This window comes from Schistocerca gregaria, chromosome 5 (genome assembly GCF_023897955.1).
Source record: "Schistocerca gregaria isolate iqSchGreg1 chromosome 5, iqSchGreg1.2, whole genome shotgun sequence".
Lineage (NCBI taxonomy): Eukaryota > Metazoa > Arthropoda > Insecta > Orthoptera > Acrididae > Schistocerca > Schistocerca gregaria.
Window position 1 is genome coordinate 557,698,212 of NC_064924.1, and position 22,891 is coordinate 557,721,102.

At 36.7% G+C, this 22,891-nt stretch overlaps 1 protein-coding gene across 2 annotated transcripts in view; it reads right to left on the minus strand.

Annotated features, from left to right (window-relative positions):
- Nucleotides 1-387: 387 nt before the first annotated feature.
- The window catches only part of LOC126272112 (MPN domain-containing protein), a 158,212-nt gene continuing 135,708 nt past the window's right edge, over nucleotides 388-22,891 (minus strand). For both annotated transcript variants that reach the window (XM_049974707.1, XM_049974708.1), the window contains 2 exons: nucleotides 10,694-10,786; nucleotides 388-10,612 (listed from right to left, as the gene is read on the minus strand). In XM_049974707.1, the coding sequence (XP_049830664.1) occupies nucleotides 9,998-10,612; nucleotides 10,694-10,786 (708 nt within the window). In that variant the 3' untranslated portion in view covers nucleotides 388-9,997. The remainder of the gene's footprint in view (nucleotides 10,613-10,693; nucleotides 10,787-22,891) is intronic.

The following is a 22,891-nucleotide window of genomic DNA, read 5'->3' on the forward strand; positions in this document are numbered from 1 at the left end:
TTGACTTGGTTGCAAGCAGTTAAACAATATATTATTTTCTTTACAAACACTTCAGTTTTCTTGTGGTTCAGTGTAAGCTATACATGATTACAGAAATGTTACCGTTTACTATCATACATCACGTTGTACTAGCCATGTAACAGTTCTCACTGTAATAATATAATAACTGACTCACCTCTTGGGCAACAATGGCATTTTAATATGTGCATCCACCACATTATTGATGATCATAATTGACAGCAAATGGTGTGTACACACATTACTAATCACATCAGCTTACACCAGTTACCGGGTTTGGGTATAATATGGTTAATAGTGTACTTATGTAAATATGATCAGGATACAATAACTATTTGAAAGAAATCTGGGGCACTGCAGAAGCCAAAGTAGTGTGTCACAGTCTTTAATGACCAGTTTTGAATGCACTCAGTCTGATACATGGAAGTGTTGCTAACATATTTCAGAATTACAATATAAATCATGAAAATATTTTAATATGGCATTACCTGTTTGATCCAACTACTTGAATGTTCATTAGGGTTGTCAAAAGAAGAAGGCAGATAACATGTACCTTTTTTTAAAGAATCTTACAAAACACATTACTTTTATTACAGCAAATACAAAACTGTATAAAATGTAACACTGCAACAGGAAAAATGATAAAAACATAAATGTATGATTATTATCAGGATAATGATGGACACAGCATATTTTCATAGTCACAACCACTAAAACTGTCATGAAAGATGTCCTTCATATAACAGTAATATTCACAGGACTGATAAAATAAAAAACAACAAACAGAAATAAGTTTACTTCAGATGGTTTATGCATACTGAATGCAGCTGTCGATTGGTGTGTTAGACATGGCACATCAACTTGGTGGACAGTTTCGGTCTCCAAAAATTGCTGATTGAATACAACACATAAAATGAAATGACTTGATACCACAATATGAAAGGTGTAGCAACCAAAATGAAATGTGCACACAACTGTGAAATACATCTTTTAAAAAGTGTAGTAATTTCATCCAGCTGTTGTTCTTTCCAAAAATGGCACCATTTTTCCTCCTACATTACAACCACATTTTTTTTTAAAAAAATTAATGATACAAGCAATTGCAAACATTCCACAGACAAACACAATTTATACAATGAGGCATTTACAATATTTAACAGAAAACTGAACAAATTTCCGAAGCAAAAATATAAGACAGTAAATGAAGTTTCATGACTTTAATATTTAAACATAATCAGTTTTCAAAATCAGAAGTTCCTCAAATTAAGAAAGGAAGAACCCTTCAACATAATTTATACCATTATTCAACACATTATGAAATACAATAAACTTTAAAAAGTGAGACTTTATTACACAAATAGAATAATTAAATTAGATGGCATGTTTCATTCAGAAAATAGTTTACAATTTTATAATTCAGTAAATTTCTGGGAAGAATTCTTGGACTACTTCCTAAGCTCAACTTGGACCATTATTTTCAATGGAAAATCCAGGCTATACGACAGACCACAGACTCACTGATTAGAAGCCACTTTGAACAGCATACAGATGAACAGAAATTGATAATAACTAGGTAGCTTTCAGACAGAGGCCTCCGGCAAACAGCTAGTGGACACTCTCAGACTCAGTGATGCACCCTGATAAGTTTGCCTCTTTTGCTGTTCCGAGTAGTGATCTATCTTATTAAATGTTTTATCATAAATTTAGTAAATGGTGATGTGAAAAACCACCAGACAATACTAATTCAAGTAGCATTTTTTTTTTTTTAATTTTCTATCTGGCTAAAGTTCGGTGAAATATGCTACTACAAACAAAATAAAGGCAGTGTAACAAAACCAATAATTATGAAAGATCTGCTGGCCACCACTGATACTTAATGAGTCATATTCAAGACACAAATAAAGCTAATTCTCCTTATCAATTCAGAAATTTAAGTGAAGTAAAATAGCATCTTTCTTTCTGTTACAAATACCTTCATTTGACTTGGTCGTCCTATCCTATGTGCCAGTCTGCAGTCTCTTCTCTCTGGTGAGTAGCAATCTATCCTCATATACAGTTATATAATTATGTGCTATACAAAATTTTTTCACTTCTATCAGAATAACCCAACAGCACACACACATACATTCTCTCTCTCTCTCTCTCTCTCTCTCTCTCTCTCTCTTTCCAGCAGACAGTGACAATAATTGTTTATTGCTTTTCTTCTGTACTTTTTTTCATGTTATAGAGAATCCTTATAGAATGAGAGAATAAGGTCTTCCAATAAAATTCAGCTTCTGCACACAAACATCACACACAGAGCAAACAAAGGTGAGGTATTTGATTGCAACCTGCATCACAATTTCGTGATCACAAGCGAGACACAAGTATTTCATCATCTACACCAGGGATGGACAAAAGTGACTCTGTGGGCACGAGTAACTCTTAGTTCTTCCCTGTACCTCCCTCCACTATTTTGCCAGCCACAAGCCTCCCTAGCTTCCTATCCATTCTTGCAACTATCTTTTCAAACCAACACACACACGGCAACATTACTTACTGACTTTTTGTGACATAATTGTCTATGCTGAGGTCTTATTTGTAGTAACAAGAGAAAATTAGTGAGAAGAAAATGGCTGCAGTTAAGATGCTCAAACTGAAAATCTTAATGAATCCTTATGCTTCAACTCACATTAGGAAGAAAATTACTTTTTTTATTGATAAACAAATCGACACTCAATTTTATATCAAATTATAGGTGTTGAATAAGTATAATTACTGTAAAATGACATTTCCAGCTGTTTCATGAGAACATTGTCATCAATTTGAATAGTACAAAAAGGAAAGCCAAACTTCTCGGATAAGACAGAACAGAGAGAAAGAGGTAAGAATAATTTTTAAAATTATTACTATTACTGATTACACATCATGTGTGTCTTTCCTGGACTTCTAACTCTTCCCGGTGACGTACTACAAGGAAGAAAATCATGTAGTGCACAATAGTGCAGCAACAAAACTGAGTTATCACGTAGCTCTCAAGATAGTGAAAGTAATGTATCCTTGCATCTGTGAAGCAATGCTTTGTAACTGCCACAATAATTTTATTCCTGGTGGAAGTTCCCCTTTCCAAAAAACTTCCTCTTCAAAAGGACGTGACTTGCTGACATACTGAATAATTGGTGAATAATGTGGAAGTGTAGCTGAAAGAAAAGAATAATGAGTTTTTTTTTTAATTTGGGGCAAAATTAGTGATGATGATGATGCTGAATTCAATGTGAAGGAGAATTTGCTCATTTGGTTCCAATGCAAGACATAATGACAGCTAATGACAATTTTCTTGCTTAGAAAACATAATCAATAAGCATGAGATTTATAGGTAAAAATTTTCATCAACTGTAACGGATGGAGCTGCTGCAATGATTTGTCACAAGTTTGGTGCTGTCACTTTTGAAAGAAGTTGAAATAAATCAGTATACAGCAGGAAATACCAGCAATACACTGCATTCTACATCATGTTAATGAGCTAACAAAATGTATAGAAGTAAACCATAAAATATACTCGGAACCCACAGTTGGGGGCATCATCAGCAGTTTTCACCTGTCCTGGAAGATTTTGACTGTGAATATGACAAGGTTCCTTATTTTTTCTGAAGTATGCTGGCTCAGTTGAGGTGTTACTTTTCAATCTACTGGGTAACCCAAAAGTACATTGACATTTTAAAATTCATCTGACACACATGCCAGAAATAACATGGGGTTTTATTGAAGCCAAACATGAGGGCAAAACCCGCCGAACAGATGGCACTGGACATCAAAACATCAGTGATGCTGCACAAAAACACCCATAACTGCATAATTTGGGCAACCAAAATTCCTAGAACCGTTGTGGAAACCCCACAGGATGATGAGAAAGTTGCCGTGTGGGGTGGACTTACATCAATTGTGATTGGACCCTTTTCCTTCATGGAAATGCAGGGTGCTACTTTTCAAACTATCAGCATGACAGGTGCAAGGTACACCAATACGTTATGAAATTGCACCATCCCTAGCCTGGCTGATAAATACCTGCTGGAAGGCACGACTTCCATGCAATATGGCACACCAACCCACATTGCTACACACCTGAAAGATTTCTTGGGCACACAATTTGATGAAGATTGCATGATGAACCACCAGTTCCAGGTTCCCAGACTTCAGCCTGTGTGATTAGTTAACTGGAAGTCGCAAGGCTATCGTGATCACCTGACCTCATTAGGGACGCTAAAAGACAAGATCTAACAGAAATTTCTAACCTACCTAAAGATAGGATGTGCAGTGTTGTTCACAACATTGTCCCTCAAATACAGGTATTGCTGATGAAGACAACCAACATGTCGATCATTTGTTATAATGAATACTATATTTGCTAAAAACCAACTGTTATGTTAATTACTGCTTTTGTAACATATGAAGCACCCTGTTGGTCATTTTGTGCACATTCTTTTGTTTCAATAAAACGCTTTGTCATTTCAAGCATGTATGTCAGTTTTTACTGTGAAGACATAACACTATTCACGGACATTAAAAAAAAATAAAAATATAAAGGTGAGGAGGTGGTAAAAGAGTTTGAGGATTCTCAGTGGATATGAGATCTTGCATTTCTAATTGAATTGACAAGCACACACAACAGGAATTTTCTCTTGAAACCAATACAATGTCAAGTATTTTGTTTCATAATTACTTCACGTTTGCCCTGCCAATTATGTTGAAGACAAAGCAAACTTTCAGGACAGTATTGCAGTAAAGTATAATGACAAAATAACAGCAGCTGTGAAATATTTGATACAGTATGCTAACAGCACCTGACATTTTACATGGCAAAAACTTTCAATGAACTGATCATAACAAATATTATTACAGACACACTTGCTTCCCAGATTTTTTAAAAATGGTAACACAGTGGGTCATTAAGAAAAATTGAGAAGGAAAGATGAAAAAATAGCAAAATATTTTATGTAGGTATTAAAACAATTACATTTTCAAAATTATATGCAAACAGCCCCTTATAAGGTAGCACACAAGCAAATACCAAACAGTATCATAAACGTAACCAGACAAAAACATGTTGACCGTCAGAAGATTATATGCTAACTCCTCCATTAAGATACTGAAGAAATAAGACATCATGATCATATGAGATTTAATCAGGTGTGCTTACTTAGAAAAATATCTTAACAGCTGATTTGTACAAAACTGTTGAGGCTTTCATGGTCACTTATTGATGCCTCTTGGCTTCTGTCTCAAAATTCTGACCAATGTTATTTCAACAATTTTTCTGGCCACATCAGTAATCACCAGAGATGAGCCCTCACACATTTTCACAACAGGCACATAAATCTACGGAAGAGGGTTCAACTCTTGTCAGCCACCACAAACGGAGGGTGAACTTCAAACAATTCCACCCACTCATGATGACATAATGTCAGAAAAATTGTTAATAAACATTGGCTGAAGATCCAGAGATAAGATATGTGGGTTTATTAAATAGGCTCAAAAATCTAAATAATGTTCTGACTACGGTGAGAGTGATGAGAGTTAAATTAACTGATCCTCATTCAGTGTGTGAAGTACCACAGCATGGATGTAGTACGGTCTGTAAAAATTTTGAAGTTCCGTAAAATCATCCACACAAACCTGAGAAATGCATATTTATTTTAACAGTTTCTGCCATTTTTCAACATAAATGGTAAATAAACAGTTCTGTGGCAAATTTTACATTCAAATTAATTCTTAAACCTCAATAATTGTTTTGAACAGATGATACGCTGACAATCCTTTTGCTCACAATCCCCAGAACCATCATATTATAGAACAATGAAGAAATTTATAAAAGCTCACACAGCCACAATAAAAAACTATATCAGTGGACCAACAATCTGATAACTACTTAAGTCTCCCAAGGAAAGGTGATCATGATAAATACTTTTGATACTGCATGTGAATTACTGAGTAACTTGCATTTCTACCAGTGATAGTCTGTAGAAAAAAAGAGAAAAACTCAAAGCAAAAGAAACCCATTTATTTGCTGGATATCATTCAACACAATAAAGTGTCACTTACAAGAAAAATATTTGTTTACTTCCGTTTTCAAATATGATTATCCTTAGTCACTTTTCTTCACAACTTCCCTAATACAATGAACAGACAGACACTGACATACAGAATAAAAGGAAGAATTAGTTTTGTTCTGCAGCAATGGAATGAACCAGCCAGAGAAAGCAAGATGGGCAAAAGAGAATTTTTGTAAGCCATATCAAGAAAGCAACGGGTTCATATATCATATTGTATAGCCATCCCCAGCCTGTTGTTTACTTGTAGCAACTTAAATGAGACAGTTCACACAATTTTCACTCTGACAAGAGAAAACACCTATACAAGAACGATACCTAGAAAACAATTTTAATGTTCAACTGGAAATTGACAAATTCTCACATACTACAGGACAGTTGAAATTCACCAACTTATTATCTGAACATTGAGGTCATGATGGAATGCAGCGATTTAAACCACACTCCTCAGTCCAGTAACTCGACTCCTGAAATCATCTTGTTCAGTCTCTACTTTTGTTAGTTTTACATTTGTAGTGTGATAACTAGGTGTGGGCATCATAGTTCAGCTACCTAAAACATCCAGTAAGCTGACATGTGCAAGTGGAAGGAGGGAAAAAAATCAAAATGCTCACTGTCACCACTAATCAGCTATTTTTGGCACATGAAAGGAAAAACTTTCTGCTGCCACTTACATTATAAAGAAATCTATTCAAACAAATATTTCATGCATTCACATAAGCATATGGATATGTTATAGATTTAAAAACAAAACAATTGCTTTTGAGAGAAAGTAAATGTTAATCTTCAACTAAAGTGGCAAAAATAATGTGTGTAACAGCCTTTTCGAGCTCCAAAATTTCCTTCTTTCTAATACTGCTCATGTAATTGTACTTATACTCCATTGTGTTTCTTCCTCATACATACAAAGATCCGAGTGGTGTCTGCTGAAAAAGGATGCACCCATACAGGCAATGCTAACTTAGGACAACACTGTCATTATTTCACATTAATACTGTTGTACACCAACTTTCATTTTTTCAAGCTATTATTTGTGTTACAGCTTATTCCTCAGATGATGTTGCCACAGTTATTGTTATATGTTTTAGCTTCTAGCACGTAATCCTTGAACTCACATTTCTGACTTCTGCAGGGTGCATGACCAAAATTTGGACAAATTTAAACATCCTACCCTGCTTCCACCAGAGGTCACCAACTGGTTTTAGTAACCAGTAATAATCTCTTTTCTTTTCTCCTTAAAAAAAATAAAAAAAAGGGGGAGGGGGGGCAAGCTCGATTGCCAAAGGCCTTTAAATTGGTCTCTCAGCCGCAGGTATAATTAATGGAAAGACACCATTCACAATATTGCTACAAAATATCTGCCTCGCCATCACTTAAACAAATATTTCTGTGTACCGGCAAGGGAGCGCCATTTGAAAGTCTACACTGTGAGAACTCTGGCAGTTTTTGAAACAGGTCAAATGCAGATTTTAGAGAATCCCAGGCATTTATTGTGATCACTGGCAATCGTTAATGGTGTAAATGGACCAACAACAAGTAGAATTGTCAATGAGGACATTCAAAATAAACCCCAAACACTGAAAGTAAAGACGTGTTTTTCAAGACTGATGGGGCTGCAGTTTCCTTCTGTGTTCATTGGAAATTAATGAAGTGGAGCAAATCAGACTCTTTTCCAAGAAGATTTCATGGTAGATGCAAAAATCAACAGGAGAAATGACCACTGGCTTTCACGTCACTCGGAGAACATCCTAACTGTTGCCAGAACAAAATGTCCTGCCATTCTTCACATGCTTAAGAGTTGTGTCTAGCAAGACTTATGAGATGCCCCACATTTCTTCAGTGTGGAGGCTGTTATTCATGCTAAAGGGGGATATAAAGAATGATTGTGTTCCCTATAGGTGCCCCCTCCCTCTCCCGTTTAACATATAAAAGGATTTTTTCTGTAATAGTTAATATATCCCTGATAAAATTTTATTTAAAGAAACTGTTAAATTTGTGATTTTAGTAATGCAACCTATACCTTAACCAATGGTATCCCACAAATGGGCCTGTTATGTAAATGAAACTTATTTCTGTAATATGTTGAATTATCATTTAATTTTCTTTGCTACCTTGCACTAATTTATCCAGGTCTATTTACAACAGACTTGTCAATTGCTGTTATCTATGTGTCTCAGTAACTGTATGATTTTTAATATTTTGGATGTGCATCTTTTTATTCATTCACAGTTTTCCAAGTAATGTTGGCATATTTTAAGTGATGTGCTAAACTTCCCACACTTCAAGATGTCTTATACTCATCCCACACCTTTACAAGTGCTTAATATTGGAGGATATATTACTTTAAGTTTTCTTACTATTGTCAGAACTAATTATGTGAGGTATAAGTAGCATAAAGCAAAGGAAAAGAGCAGAAGACTACATTATGTAAATTCACAAAGCAACTAATTTAAGGTTTTGATCACAGGCAGGAAAAATTGTGTTTAATAGTACGAGACTAAATAATACAAGTCTAAAATGGTACAATGTTGTTAAGAAGTAGGAGATTACTTCAGTTACAATGGATATTTCCACTGTTTCTAGAATATAGCAGAACAAGTCTGCTGCTAAGTACAGAGATGAGACGATGTCTGAGATAACAATATTATGAAAATTATGAAAAAATAATATTGTTACATTCCATCCTAGATTTTCCAACGCCTGAAAAACAACATACACCAAAAAGTATAAAGCCAGGTCCAATGTTTCAAAAATTATAGCAACATCATATCTACTCAAAGGGATCAGCATTAACTTTACACAATAACACTTGTAGCATCTCAGGACACACTCAACTTTTCTAAAAAAGCTCAGGTAAAATTAAGCCATGCACAATTTAGTGTACAGAGCCAGAAGATCTATAACAGCAACTTTTCCACCTAGCTGGGATAGATTCATCCTGTACTGTCCATCACTTTGTTACTGGTAAATCATCAAATGCATCAGAGAGTACATATGATTTTACAGCTCAGAAAATCAAAATAAGACACTTACCAATACTGACCCACTATAAATATTACATCACCAGTTTCAATATCCTATTCAGAGCAAAGAATTTTTTATTTACAACAATGAAGACAAAATTTTTAAGAACCCCATGACATTAATGTCACTATTACATAACCTACATAAGTAAATTCATATTTTTCCCTCATAATGCCTTTCAAAACTTACATCAGCCATTCAGTTTTATCACATATGTATTACACAACATGAACTTAAAAGGCACTGTATAATAAAAATATCACTGTACATTTGTTGCAGTAAAATGTTTCTCGTTGTCAATGGCAGTAAAAGGAAACGAGGACAATACGGACATGGTGAGAAAGGAGAGACACAGTATCATACTGACTTACTGAGATGTTGTGTGTCAAGTGCTTTGATTCCACAAGAAAGAGCACTGCCTGTAAAGCACAAGGGACTGTGCTCAATTCTCAGCCCTGTTTTAACATATCTGTAATACTCAGGTGGTCATTTTTGCTGGCTGACTCCTACCAGTAATTCTAAAATAAACACAGTTTATCCACACAATCCCATAAAGGAGATTCTGAGACATGAAGAACTCCTTAACCAGAAATGTTTGCACAGAAATTTCTGTTGCTTCAATGAAAGTAAGTGTATTCCAATAATACAAAAATCAAACAAATGTTTCCAGTCATATTATCCCGCCTGTACATAATGCACAGACATTACTGGCACTATTCCAAAATGGTCCATATTCTATATCCCTCATCACACATCAACAAAATAGAAAATTGTCACTCAGGAAAGTGAACTGCTTAGAAAATGTTAAATATAAATTACAGTTTTAAAATACTATAATAACTACAACATTAAAATTAAAACATGGAGTTTCATGTTGTTTCCATGTTTATCATTGTAGAATTTTTTTCAGTACTTTCTGCAGCTGTCAGATTTACAGGTTCAGTCTGTGGTGTCTTTGCTGGTGATGCACTTCTAGTATCTGAAACAGGACTGGAAGCTACAGGACTGGAAGCTTTTGAAGTACTTGCCACTGGATTAGAAACTGTGTTTGTAAGAGGTTTCAATAAACTAATATTATCCATTTTAAAACCCAAAGGTGGCATAAACATGTTGCTAATACCACTTGATCCAATTAAAGACCTACTAGCTTCTGCAGATAAACCCATGAGAGATGTAGGCGATGGAAACTTTCCGCTTCCAAATAATGCAGCAGCAATGTCCGCACTCATCATCATATTCCCACCTGCCAAATTAACAGGTGATGATTTAGCCGAGGATGCCATTGGAATGCTGGGAACTAGGAGGTTCACTTTATCCAAGGGGACAGGACTACTATTTTGAATTTCTGGGCTGCCAAATAATTTATTCAGAAAACTAAGACCATTTTCTGTAGCTCCTCCTCCCCCAGGGCACACAAGGTCACAAATGAAACTCCAAAGGATGCCATCACTTTGATCACGTGGGAATTTTGATGATAATGTTGTCTGGAATCAAAAATTAATACATTATTCATGAAAAGATAATAACTTTATACTGGACTTACAATCAGATGCTTATATACTTACCTTGAGCTTATCAAGGTAGCTAATGTTTCCTCTGTAACTTTCCGAGAAATTTATAAAGTCACTTTCATTTCTATAGAAGTCAACACAGCGTTTCTGAAAAACATTGAGAAATGAGCTGCTATCTCAACAGATATTATTATTGTTAGCATTAATAATGATAGTGATAATAATGCAGAAAAGGTGCATAAAATAATGAGGGAAATTTTGGGGTTGGGAAGGGCTCTGTCAAAACAAACACACAAAATTTCTGCTACAAACCTATGAAAAATTCAGTGCAAGATGTGGGATGAAACATGGCACTCTTAGGCTTTAACCTCACCCCGTTTACCTTATTACTGAACAATTTTTTTGTTGAAATTATGTGGAATGAGTCAGTTTACACAACACATATACATCCTTAGCATTAACATTAACGAACATATAATTTTTTTAGTCCTACTCATGCAGCTACACTTACAAACACGTTTTTTTTTTCTATGGGCTACAAATTTTTAAATAAAAATTAATTAATGAAATAGGAGTGGTCTAGGAGAAACGATTTTAGTTTAAAAATTTACTTTGTTACTTTCCTGACATTTTATGCTATTAGGCAAATGATCAAAAAATTTTGTTGCTGCATACTGAACACCTTTCGGTTCCACTGATACCTTCAATATCAAGAACTTTTTCACTAATACACTCTTTTTTATAAATTTGTTAATACAAGAGTGTTTTGAATTATTGGCATTTCATCCATATTTATAAAATTTTGAAGTCTGGGTAACTTTTCGGTTACATAATTAAAACTGTAATGATATGAATCATTCTCAGGAATTACAATGATTTTGGCTTTCTTGAATATCAGATACCAAATAATTGAGAAAGGGGATGGAGGAGGAAGGAGAGGAGAAACATGATATTCTTTCAGAAACATGCAACTTGCTAGGCTGCACCACTGTGAGAAGACCTGAAGAAGCTACTGTGTCCCATTGTAATGGTACTTGAATTATGTAACCATTACGGCACCTCATATGAACCTCTCGATACCAGCAATATTCTACTGTGTTTCTGTCAACTACTTAACATATTTCTGAGACAACATTCAGATTTGATTTCATTTTTGATACATCAATATGTTTATACTGCAATGATATTATTCTTATGTGTATTCTTTCTTTTGTCACTATGATCTTTGATGTACTTGTAACTCGGATTTCTGGGCACGTAAGCGATAGTTAGTTGATTGTTAACTTGTTAGAGAGTCGGACCTTGAGAGAGTCCAAGTGTTGGACGTCATGTTGGGAAAGAGGTGTATTGTGGTCCACTTATAAAATGTGAACTTTAACAGTGACTGTGAGGAAGATGTTTTCAAGTATGTTTTGTATTATGAAGTGATGTTTTGTGTGTTATGTGATATTGCAATAAAAGCAATTAAAAGTGTAACTTAAATTCGGAGTGCTGATTATTTTTTTAACATCACTATTGTGCTAACTTTGAAAGGTTTAATCTCCAAGAATGGTTTGTGAAGCGCATCTAGAAAACTTTTGGATATAGCAGAATAAAACCTAGGCCTCTTTGCATCCGAGCTTGGAATTATAACCACCTAGATTTTCAATGACTGAACCATAATAACACGAGACCAGCATGGGAAACACAAAAAGATGAGTGCCTAGTTTTTTCATTATTACATGAAATGACTATTAACTGAGCTCTAATGACACCTGCCACATAATATGACTGATGTTGCCCAAAAATGCAGTATTTAGTAGCGTGAGCAACACCACAATTTTTATTAAAATTTTGACCTTTGTTGTGGTAGGATTGTTAGACCATGTAGCAAAGGCTGCTAACTTACCCAACCAGCTGCTTCGATCTACGGATGGCAGCAACTTACTTGGACTACCAATGTATCTACTTATAATAGCACATATTGGATACATATATTCAAAGACATTTATATTTCTAAATCAGAAATGCTCATTTTGAAGATGTATGTTGTGTAACTGGTAAATAAACTGTTATGTCGGATTGAAAATCACTGCTTACTAATGTCATTCATGACATAAAAACTGATGCCGAAACCGAGGAAGATTTCTATGACTGCTGCCATTACACCACGATTTTTTGAAGTCACTTCATGTGCCAAACACCTTAAGGGGCTGACTGCAGTGATATGTCACGCTAGCCAACAAATACTTCCAGCGACAACCACCCGCATGCAAAGGTCAACTGAATTATTGTGCTACACATTTTATAGTGCCATTTTCAAATCCAATTGGTTCCATTATTGTGCTCTGTACTGCTACTGCAGGTGACTGTTTGGCACTTTAATGGACTGTCGGATTTTACACTTGACTTGTAAATTGTTTTATGCCTGGTCCTGCCATCCGTTAGTTGTTTATGAAATTACAAGCTACGACAGCCCACTTGGACAACTGCAGCCACTTCATGATGTCTGATACTGGAAACACTGATAGCAACAATCAGTGACAGCACCTGAAAAGAGCACAGGTGAGAACGAGGCGCTAATATTACATGCATTTTGAACAAAATGAACAAATTTAAAGACACAACCCCCACTGAAGATTAGGAATATTCTAAAGATCAATCACAGGAACTACTGTGCACACTAACAGGTCTTGATAACAAAATACATGATCATACTGATGATGCTGGTTATGCTGCTGATATGTCAAAATGTGACGACTATTTAGATTCAGCCAAGTGTGCTATTATGCAAGTCACAGGGGATAGAAGGGAAACAGATGAATTCCATAACTCACACCACCATCAATAATAAGAAAACCTGCTAAAACCATCACTTCAGTTATTCCACCACCTAATATCAGACTGCCCACTAAAGAACTTGGGATATTTTCTAGAGATGTCGAGACTTCAGCTCCTTTTTGGGAACAGTTCCAGCAATTAATCAATCATGATCCCACGGTATCCACCATTCATAAACACATATTTTTGCATTGCTACTTAGAAGTGGAGCCACAGAATTTATAGTTGATGGTTTCGCTGAGTTCTCTGACACATGTGAAGAAACCAAGACTCTCTTACAGCACACTATGGCGATAAAAACAGAATTATACACGCTCACCTGGATTATTCAAAATCTATTAAATTAATACACTATCCAAATGCAGACTCACTTAATTCTAAATTTATCAATTTCAATGACCATATCCAAGCTTTGTGAGCACTCAGCAAAGGTGTAGATGCTTATGGTTGTATACTAGCACCAAAAATCCACAGAACTTTTTAAGTTAGTTAATTACGTGTTCCATTGATCATTTCCTAATGATATCTGCTGACAATGGCTTATTCGTGTCAAGGCAACTGGTCATACAGAAGGTGACACAATTCAGTTGAAGGAATTTACAGGGCCGGAAATGGACGCAGCACTTACTTCACAGAAGGTCCACTATGACAATAAAACGTTGACTTACACTCTCAAGGCTGCAGCCCTTCATGTTCGCACTGATCAGAAACACACGTTACCCAAGGGAAACAAAAATTACTGGTCCATTTTCTAACTTTTGTGAAGAACAAGTCCACTGGGTCCAAGAATGTGATGAAATTACTGACGTCACTGAATGAAAACAGATATTTAAAAGTAATAACAGATGTTTTCCATGTATAAATTGAGGACAAAGTGTCAAGTTGTGGGAAGAAGGGTAGGGTATTTTGTGCCAACTGCAAAATACTGTATTACATGTAGATCAGAGTCAAACAAAGGAAAATCCAGGATGGAATGTAACAATATTATGAGAAGGAAAGTTGCTACTCAACATATAGTGAAGATGCTGAAATGCAGACAGGCACCACAAAAATACTCTCACAAGCTTTTGGCCATTAAGGCCTTTGTCACAATAGGCTCACTATAAGTGTGGTTTCAGTTGCCTGAGACTGCAGTAGTGTGTGTGTGTGTGTGTGTGTGTGTGTGTGTGTGTGTGTGTGTGTGTCTTGTTGACAAAAGTCTTAATGCCAAAAAGCTTTAATTGTGAGAGTCTTTTTGTTGTGCCTATCTGCGACTCAGTATCCCCCACTGTAAACTTATATCAGAGTGACCACAGCTTCATGGCTCAGCCTAGAGTCCCACAAGACAATAAGAACATGTCACATGCCTACACACTGCAGTTTGCTGATTTATTAGGCAGACTGTCAAGAAGATATGCCCACTGAGTTTTTAATTGGTAATGATAAGTACTGGAAGATTGTTACTGATAGTCTTTTGATCCACATTTCTGAATCCATTGCTCTGTTTCACAGCATATTCAGTTGGATTTTCAGTTAGAGTAGTTGTGCTGCCTGTGAGAATTTAGCTGTTGTTAACTTTCTACTTCAGGCACACGTGCGCACAGGTGACTAATTGAGACTGTTCTGAGATCTAAAGACAATTGGCATAACTGTGCATCATGATACAGTAAAGACCAATAAAGAGTCTCTCCTCCTTCAAAAATTTCAGGCACCTTATCTTGTACGTGATCACTGGTGCGTCGTTCGTCTACCAAAGAAACAAAATATTATTCTACAAAGTACTAACCAATTGAACATAGAAAGTAGATTTTGACGTTTATATAAAAGACATCTTAGCAATGATTCCTTAAGGGGCACTTACTACTGTCTTATATTGGACTACATTACCAAGAAGCATGTAGAACTCGCTCCTCCTGAAGAGCAAGTAACACTATGTTTTACCTCCCACATCAAGCAGTTAAAAAGGAGAAACTGGGTAAAATAATGTTGAGAGTCATTTTCGAAGCATCTTCTCACGAGATCAACAACATATTAGAGTTGAGATCAAAGCTTCTGCCAGAAATACTTGTCATTCTGTTACTGTTCCGAATACATCTCATGGCTATTATTAGCAATGTCATGCAACAGTCCTGCAACTTGTCTTGCACAAAGATTACAGGGATATGACATGATTTCTGTGGTACAATGTTTTTTTTATTATAGCCATAGAAACTACTGTACCATGAACAAAGTAATGAGCTACTATTTCACTAGACTTCTGTTCATCTTGACATGAAGTCCATTCTTGCTTTCGGAAACACTGAAAGAACATACTTCTAGACATTAGACTGCATTTCCTTTTGTTGCACAGATACTAGCCACCAATGGTTTCATAGATGACTTGGATTTGGTGCAGTTGACGACAGTGAGACCATTGCTGTGTACTATAACCGAACGGCCCTCATGAAGTTACTGGATTTTCAATTAGCAAAATAGGCCACTACTTCAAATCAGTTACACAATATATGGAGAACTGAAGGGGGAGACATTATTACAGATACTCAAGTTATAATCATATACTGAAACACGGCAACTGACAGCTTCTACATTAACACAGATGATGTCACAAAAATTACCTGATGGACCTACTACCTAAAAAAGGAAACTATTAAAGACTGTAGTTAAATTTTATGACCCACTAGAACTATTCTCTCCTGTGTCAGTCATGGCAAAAGTATTATGCCAAGTAATGTGGTGTAGGGAAATTGACAAGAATGAAGGAAGTGCTGTCCAACACTCGGGCAATACAATGGAACACTTGGGTGTTCACTTTATCTTCACTGCCATGCATTTGTGTCCGGTGACAGACATCAACTGCTAAAAATTCACAATGTTCAGATTCACATACTTTGAGTCACTTGGGAAAGAGCACATGGTGCAACTCTGTACACTCACTGTGTTTTACAAGGCAACACAACAATTCACTTAGCCTCTAGCAAGAACAGACATGTACCTGTCAAAACGATAATACTGCTACATCTCAGACTTTTAGGTGCACTTTAGGGACCATAATTACTAAGATATATCTGTGCAGCAACAGGATACAGCATTACTCACGCAGTGTTGTGGACTGACGCTACTGTGACCTAAGGCTGGATGCTAATTGATGGAAGACTTTCATCTGTAACAGCGCGACAGACATTCATACATATACGTTGTCTGGTCAGTGGAGACATTGCTCTGGACATGATAACCCAACAGATCACCTAACACAAGGACTTTTCAGCAATCAAATCCATTCCAAGTATGTTTCGTGAAAGGACCACCATGGCTTGCACAACGAGAAGAATGCTGGCCATCTGGCACTCCAAATGTGTGTCATGACCTCCCAGAAAAGAGAAAAAAACTTAAAACATGTGATGATACAAACTGCACTTCCAAGCCTCATAGACATTTCCATATTCAGTTCTTACTGATGGCTAATTCATACAACAGGCCAGATCCTTTGCTTCACACATAAGATTTGACAAAAAGATAACTATATGGAGAGTTGACAGGAGTTGAATTCACAAATGCACACACTTACACAATCAAAATGGTTCAACATCAACATTTCACACCGGAAACCCACAAACTCCAAAATGGTAACCCTATGCTGCAAGATGTTAAAACTGGACCTTTGATCCTTTCATTGAAAATGGATTCCTTCATCTGGGAGATAGATTATAGTTTTAGGCCTCACCAGAGAGAAATGACATCAATTTGTCCTTGATGGATCACATCACTTCATGAGGCTCCTCATCTTTCAAACACATACTGTTCTTCATCATCTTGGTGTCCCAATTGTGTTACCCAAACTTTGGAAAGAATTTTGGATATTTAAAGACCTTCAAACCATTAAGAAGGTCTTAAATACATTTCTACCATGGAAAATCGTGAAGACTCCATGAGGACAACAAACTGAAGCCCCTCCATCTACAGATTGAATGAAACCATCCAAGCCTTTTTCTGTCACTGGCACAGACACTTGTAGGTCCTCTCGACATCAGGTCCTCTAGACATCAAGGTAGGCATGAACACGGACAAGGCCTATATAACACTACTGACTTGTGCAACAACATGTGCAGCACATTTAAAATTCTGTTCCAATATGAGTAATGACACATTTTTGATGGCTTTACAAAGGTTTGCAAGTAGACATGGATTTCTGTATACCTTCTACACCAATAATGTGAAGGCCTTTCATGCCGCCAACATAAAACTGTAAGAACTATGGAATTTATTTTCCTCAGAGATCCATCACTTCCTTGCCAAAAAGGGAATGACCTGGAAGTTCATTGCAACATGGGTGTCTTGGTGGGAATGCTGGTGGGCACTGTCAAGCAATGATTACATAAAATGTCGGGACAGTCAAGATTAACTGCAGAACAATTCTACACTGCCATGGTCAGTACCAACGCTACAGTAAACTTGAGGCTTATCTCTCTAGGAGATGGAACAGAACTGCTGACACTGGCACACTTTCTGGTGACTGGAGGACTATTAAATGTTCGCACTGGACCAGAACCTATCACCAAACACAATGTGACCAAAGAATTTAAACTACGGCAGAAACTAGCAGACAACATTTGGAAAAGATGGCTCAAGGAATATAACACGTAGTTAAGTAGAGTTCACAAAGTCAGAAGCACATCTGCAAGATGTTGTGACTTCTGACCTGGTTTTGATTCAAGATAACAGACACCCACAACATGTCTTGAGGAATGGGAATATAGAAAGATCTGTATAGGAAAGAGACAATAAAATAAGGATGATAATACTGCGTATGTTAGAAGGACAGTGGACAGCATGTCCACTTCAGTTGGTTATTTCCCTGGACCTTGGACAGGGTGGGAAGGATGTTGGAAACAGATATAGCCAAATACATTATATCTCTGATTTAGTAATGCTGGTTCCTAAGATGACTTGTTGTAAACTCTTGTGTTGTATAAGTTCTGTAACTCATAAATAAATTGTTGTATTTAGACTGTAAATCACTGCCTATCAATTTCATTCATGAAAATACATGTGGCAACAGGAAACGTGCCTCTCCAACTATCTAATCATACACATAGGACTCGTGTCCCATTTCCCCTGCTTGGGCCCTCTCAATATACACTCCAATTCTATGAGGAATGAATGAATTTGAATAAAAGAGAAAATATAAACTGATCTTTGAGAAAAGATATTCTCACATCTGTAACTGACAATTAAAGCATATTGCACAGTATGAGGTTATTTAGCAACTATTTCACTGCAGGTAATGTGGCTTTACAGACCAACAATGAGCTCCTTCTGGATGACTAGATCCCAATGTTGTAAAAAAATTTCTGTTATCTTGTAAGAATCCACTTTTCTTCAGGGTATGAACAAGTACGTAGCAACAACTCAGGGATATTTCAGGGATAAGCCGAATAACGATACTATAGCAATACAGTGTACTGCAATATAGCAATACAGCTTATTTGGTAAGTAGAGCAAACCAGACTATACAAACAGAATTTGGGTGTAATAAACACTTTCTTTTAAACTTAATTCCTTAATTAAATGAAAAATTATTAGGTTTTTCAATGTGCTGATTCTGAACTGTTTGTTTAATTACTGAAAAACCGTTTCAGTTGCTGGGCTGGACCTTATACAGTCCACTACCAGTTTCGGTCTTTATATTAGGCCATTTTCAAATGGTTCCGAAAGTGCTGTAAGTATGTCAGATATACTACACAATATACATAACAGATTATGAAAAACAATGTTTATATACATATAAGTGCAGACAGGGTACAAAGCTTATATTATGTTACAGAGAGAGAATTTTAAATTATAAAAGGACAAGTCAAGTGGATTTAAAATGTATGTGCCTAATGATATCGTGAGACTGTTCAATCTATAACACTATAAGCATTATCTGCGTTTACAAGTAATTATGTTTTGACATACTCAAAAATTCCAAACTGTATGTTTGGCAAATAAAAGAATAAAAAGTTTTTTTTTTTTTTTTTACATTTAAAACAAGTGTAAATTATGTATAAGGGGGCCATGGCAAGACTAATTATAAATAATCAGTTATAGAAAGCAGTTGCCTGAGCTGATGGAGGTGGGCAGTGGGACAGGGAAGAACACAAAGAGGGGTAGCAGTGAAGAGGGAGATAGTTGGACAGTGATTGCACAACACGATGGAAGCAGCACAGAGGGTAGAAAGAGATATAGGAAGAGGGAGGGGAAAAGAGCAGAGGAAAGTGGAGATGTTACAGGGAGAAAGGGAGGGACAGAAAAAGAGGGTAGAAAGAGAGTGAGCCTGCACGGAGGGGGGGATGTATGTTGGAAAAAGGACAGAAGAGCAAAGGGAAAAGATAAGGTGAGGCAGTGGGAACAACTTCGCACAGGTTTAGGCCAAAGGGACTGTGAGAATGAAAGACATGGACTGCAGTGTGTAGCAGCTGTTGAAGTCAATTGTGTAGTGTTGTGCAGCACGTTCAGAACCTGGATGGTCAAGTTTGCAGTTTGCCACATTTACTGGTGGCCATTCACGCGAGCATACAGTTCGTTACTTGTCATATCTATATAGAATGCTGTACAGTAACATCAGCAAAGCTGATACACATGGTATAACATGGCTCCTTCCACATGTGGCCTTGTCTTTCATTGGGTAGGAAATGCCTGTGACTAGACTGTGACTGGATGTGTTAGGTGGGTGTATGGGGTAGATTTGAACCTGGTCCAACCACAGGGGAGTGATTTGTGGAGTACAGGATTGGGAGTAGGTATGGAACAAGAATGGACAAGGTTATTCAGTAGGCTGTGGGTGACTGGAAAACTATTTGGAGTGATAAGGATAGGATTTTAGCTAGGATGACCCTCATTTCAAGGCATGACAAGAGGTAGTCAAAGCACTGGTGGAGAATGTGGTGGTGCTTTTCAAGGCCAAGGTGGACTGGGTGATCAGAGGAGTACTGGTTGGTGGCTGGTTAACAAACATGTGTACTGGTGTCAGAGGAGTAAATGGAATGGTAAATTTGTTTATGAATGAGATGGATAGGGCACCGTCTATCAGTAAAGTCGCAGGTGATGTTATCGGTGTATTTTGATAAATCTACTTTTCACTGCAAATGCAGCTCCATGGATGACAACGAGTGGGAGACAGCTGTAAAAGTGGAAGTACAGGTGATTGGTGCACTTGAAATGGCAGATGTACTTGCGGAGTCAGCTGAGAGGTGGAGATCAACATCTAGGAAGGTGGCTTGATGAGTTGAGAATGACCAGGTGAAGCGGCTTCGGGAATAGGTGTTGAGGTTATGGAGGAAAGAGCAAAGGTTGTCCTTGCTGAGAGTCCAGACCATGAAAATCTCACCAATGAATCTGAACCAGACAAGAGGTTTTAGTTGTTGATTGGATAGGAGGGAATCCTCCAGATGGCCCATAAATAAGTTGGCATATGATGGTGCCATGTGAATCCAACATCAGTACCACATATTTGTTTACAGATTTGACATTCAAAAGTCACTACTAACTATGATAATATGAGTATGGTCCTCACAACACTAGTAGAAGTAATGTACACCACAAAATCCTTAAAACAATTTAAAAAATGTTATAGCAGCTATGACAGGGTGTATACATGGACAAGGAAGAAATATTCCCAGATTTTTCCCGGTTAAAAATACACTTTTTCCCTGGTGAAAACACACTTTTTCCATGTTAATGACACTATATTTTCCCTTATCAAACCTATGAATGGTTAAGGTTTTATACACGGACGTAGAATATCCCGGCACTTTAGAAAACGAAACTCAAAGAAAAAGACACGTTTTGGAAATACCTTTTATGTGCAGCAACATGTACATTGCGTATTTTCATATTACGAATGTATACATTGGAATTCCATCAAACACTGCATGTTACTTCCCAAATCATTGAAATCGAGATTGCGATATGTTTCTGTAAGCCAGTCATATCTCATGTCATGTGATCTGGGCAGCCGATAACAGCAGATATTCAGAGCATAGGACAAGTGATGTAGTCAGCCAACAGCAACATCACTGTTACGTAGCACGAACACACAAACAGGGAAAGTTAATAGTTTAAATTAATATACTTAGGGTTGCTACAAGAAAAGCAAAGCTTTCACATATAATATTGGTTTCTAAGGTTAATTAGCTGCAAGAGAAGCTGAGATTTCGCATATAAGGTTGACAGCTTTTGCGCATGTTACACTTTAAGAATCACACAAATGTGCCCGTAAAATTTTTAATAATGACAAATGTCTGATCTTCATGGTTCGAAATGCTTCTAAATGGCTCATCACCAAAGAATTGATTTTTAAATGAGAGTCAAACGCTTTGTGATTTAAGGAATTCATGGTACATTCTCACACATAGTTCAACTTAGGTAAAAGGATATTTACTTTTGAAAGTAACGCTTTTCAAACCACCATTAGCAACATTTTCTCGTGACCTGTTAGAAATAGGTTCGTTTTAGCAGTTACCACAGAGCGCAGATAACAGGCGCCACCACACTTGCACAGCTACCATGACATAGGAAGACTGTATGTACGTACGTGTAAAACATTGAAAGATCATACGTTATTTCATAAAACAAACACGACATCAGAAGATACTCCAAGAGCATTGGAATTTTGTGAACCATACTAAAATGCGCACATTTAAAGTGCATACTTAAAGTCCACATTCATATGTCCGGTTTCCCAAGCAAGTAGATCTCAACCTGATATTAAGCTTTTCAGTGTGGTTTTCGGGATGTACATTTTCTTGGAGCGCCAGTACTGTATTATATCATGTTTGGTTCTTTATTGTGGCATAATGCCATATGTGCTAGAAGATGAAAACGTGCACTTGAAATGCAGCGAACAGTTGAAACTAGCCAGTACTGTGGAATTGAAACATTTCGTTTCAAATAAATTGACCGCCTCTGCAGGTTAATAAAAGTCGAATTACTTTAGCAAACAAACAAAAATAGCTTAACTGTTCTGATAAGGCGATTAATGCTCGACAGTCAGAAAGGTGGAAATAAAATAAAATCTGAAACTAATGACATATTTTAGCCTTCTGTAATTATGTAAACGTATTTTAATTCACTTGATGGCTCCTGGGCACAGATGCCTGTTTTGTTTTCATTTGATGCGAGAGTAAACAAAGGGGAAACAACAAAATTGCTAAATGTAAACATAGGTCACATGGAGACTATCCACTATAACTCAGACTGCTCTGCGCATCTGCCTCGGATCTACAATATCTGCAAACCGGGTCAATACGTAAAAAAATCGAATTTTCAAAAGTATGTTCATATTGTAGCATACATCTTTCTGAAAAGTCTGAAACATAGAACATATGTGTTCAAGGAAATGTAAGATATGTTACTTGGTCTTAAGTGTGCCAAAGTGCAGTGCCACGCTTATTCATAATGCATTCTTCTATCGCA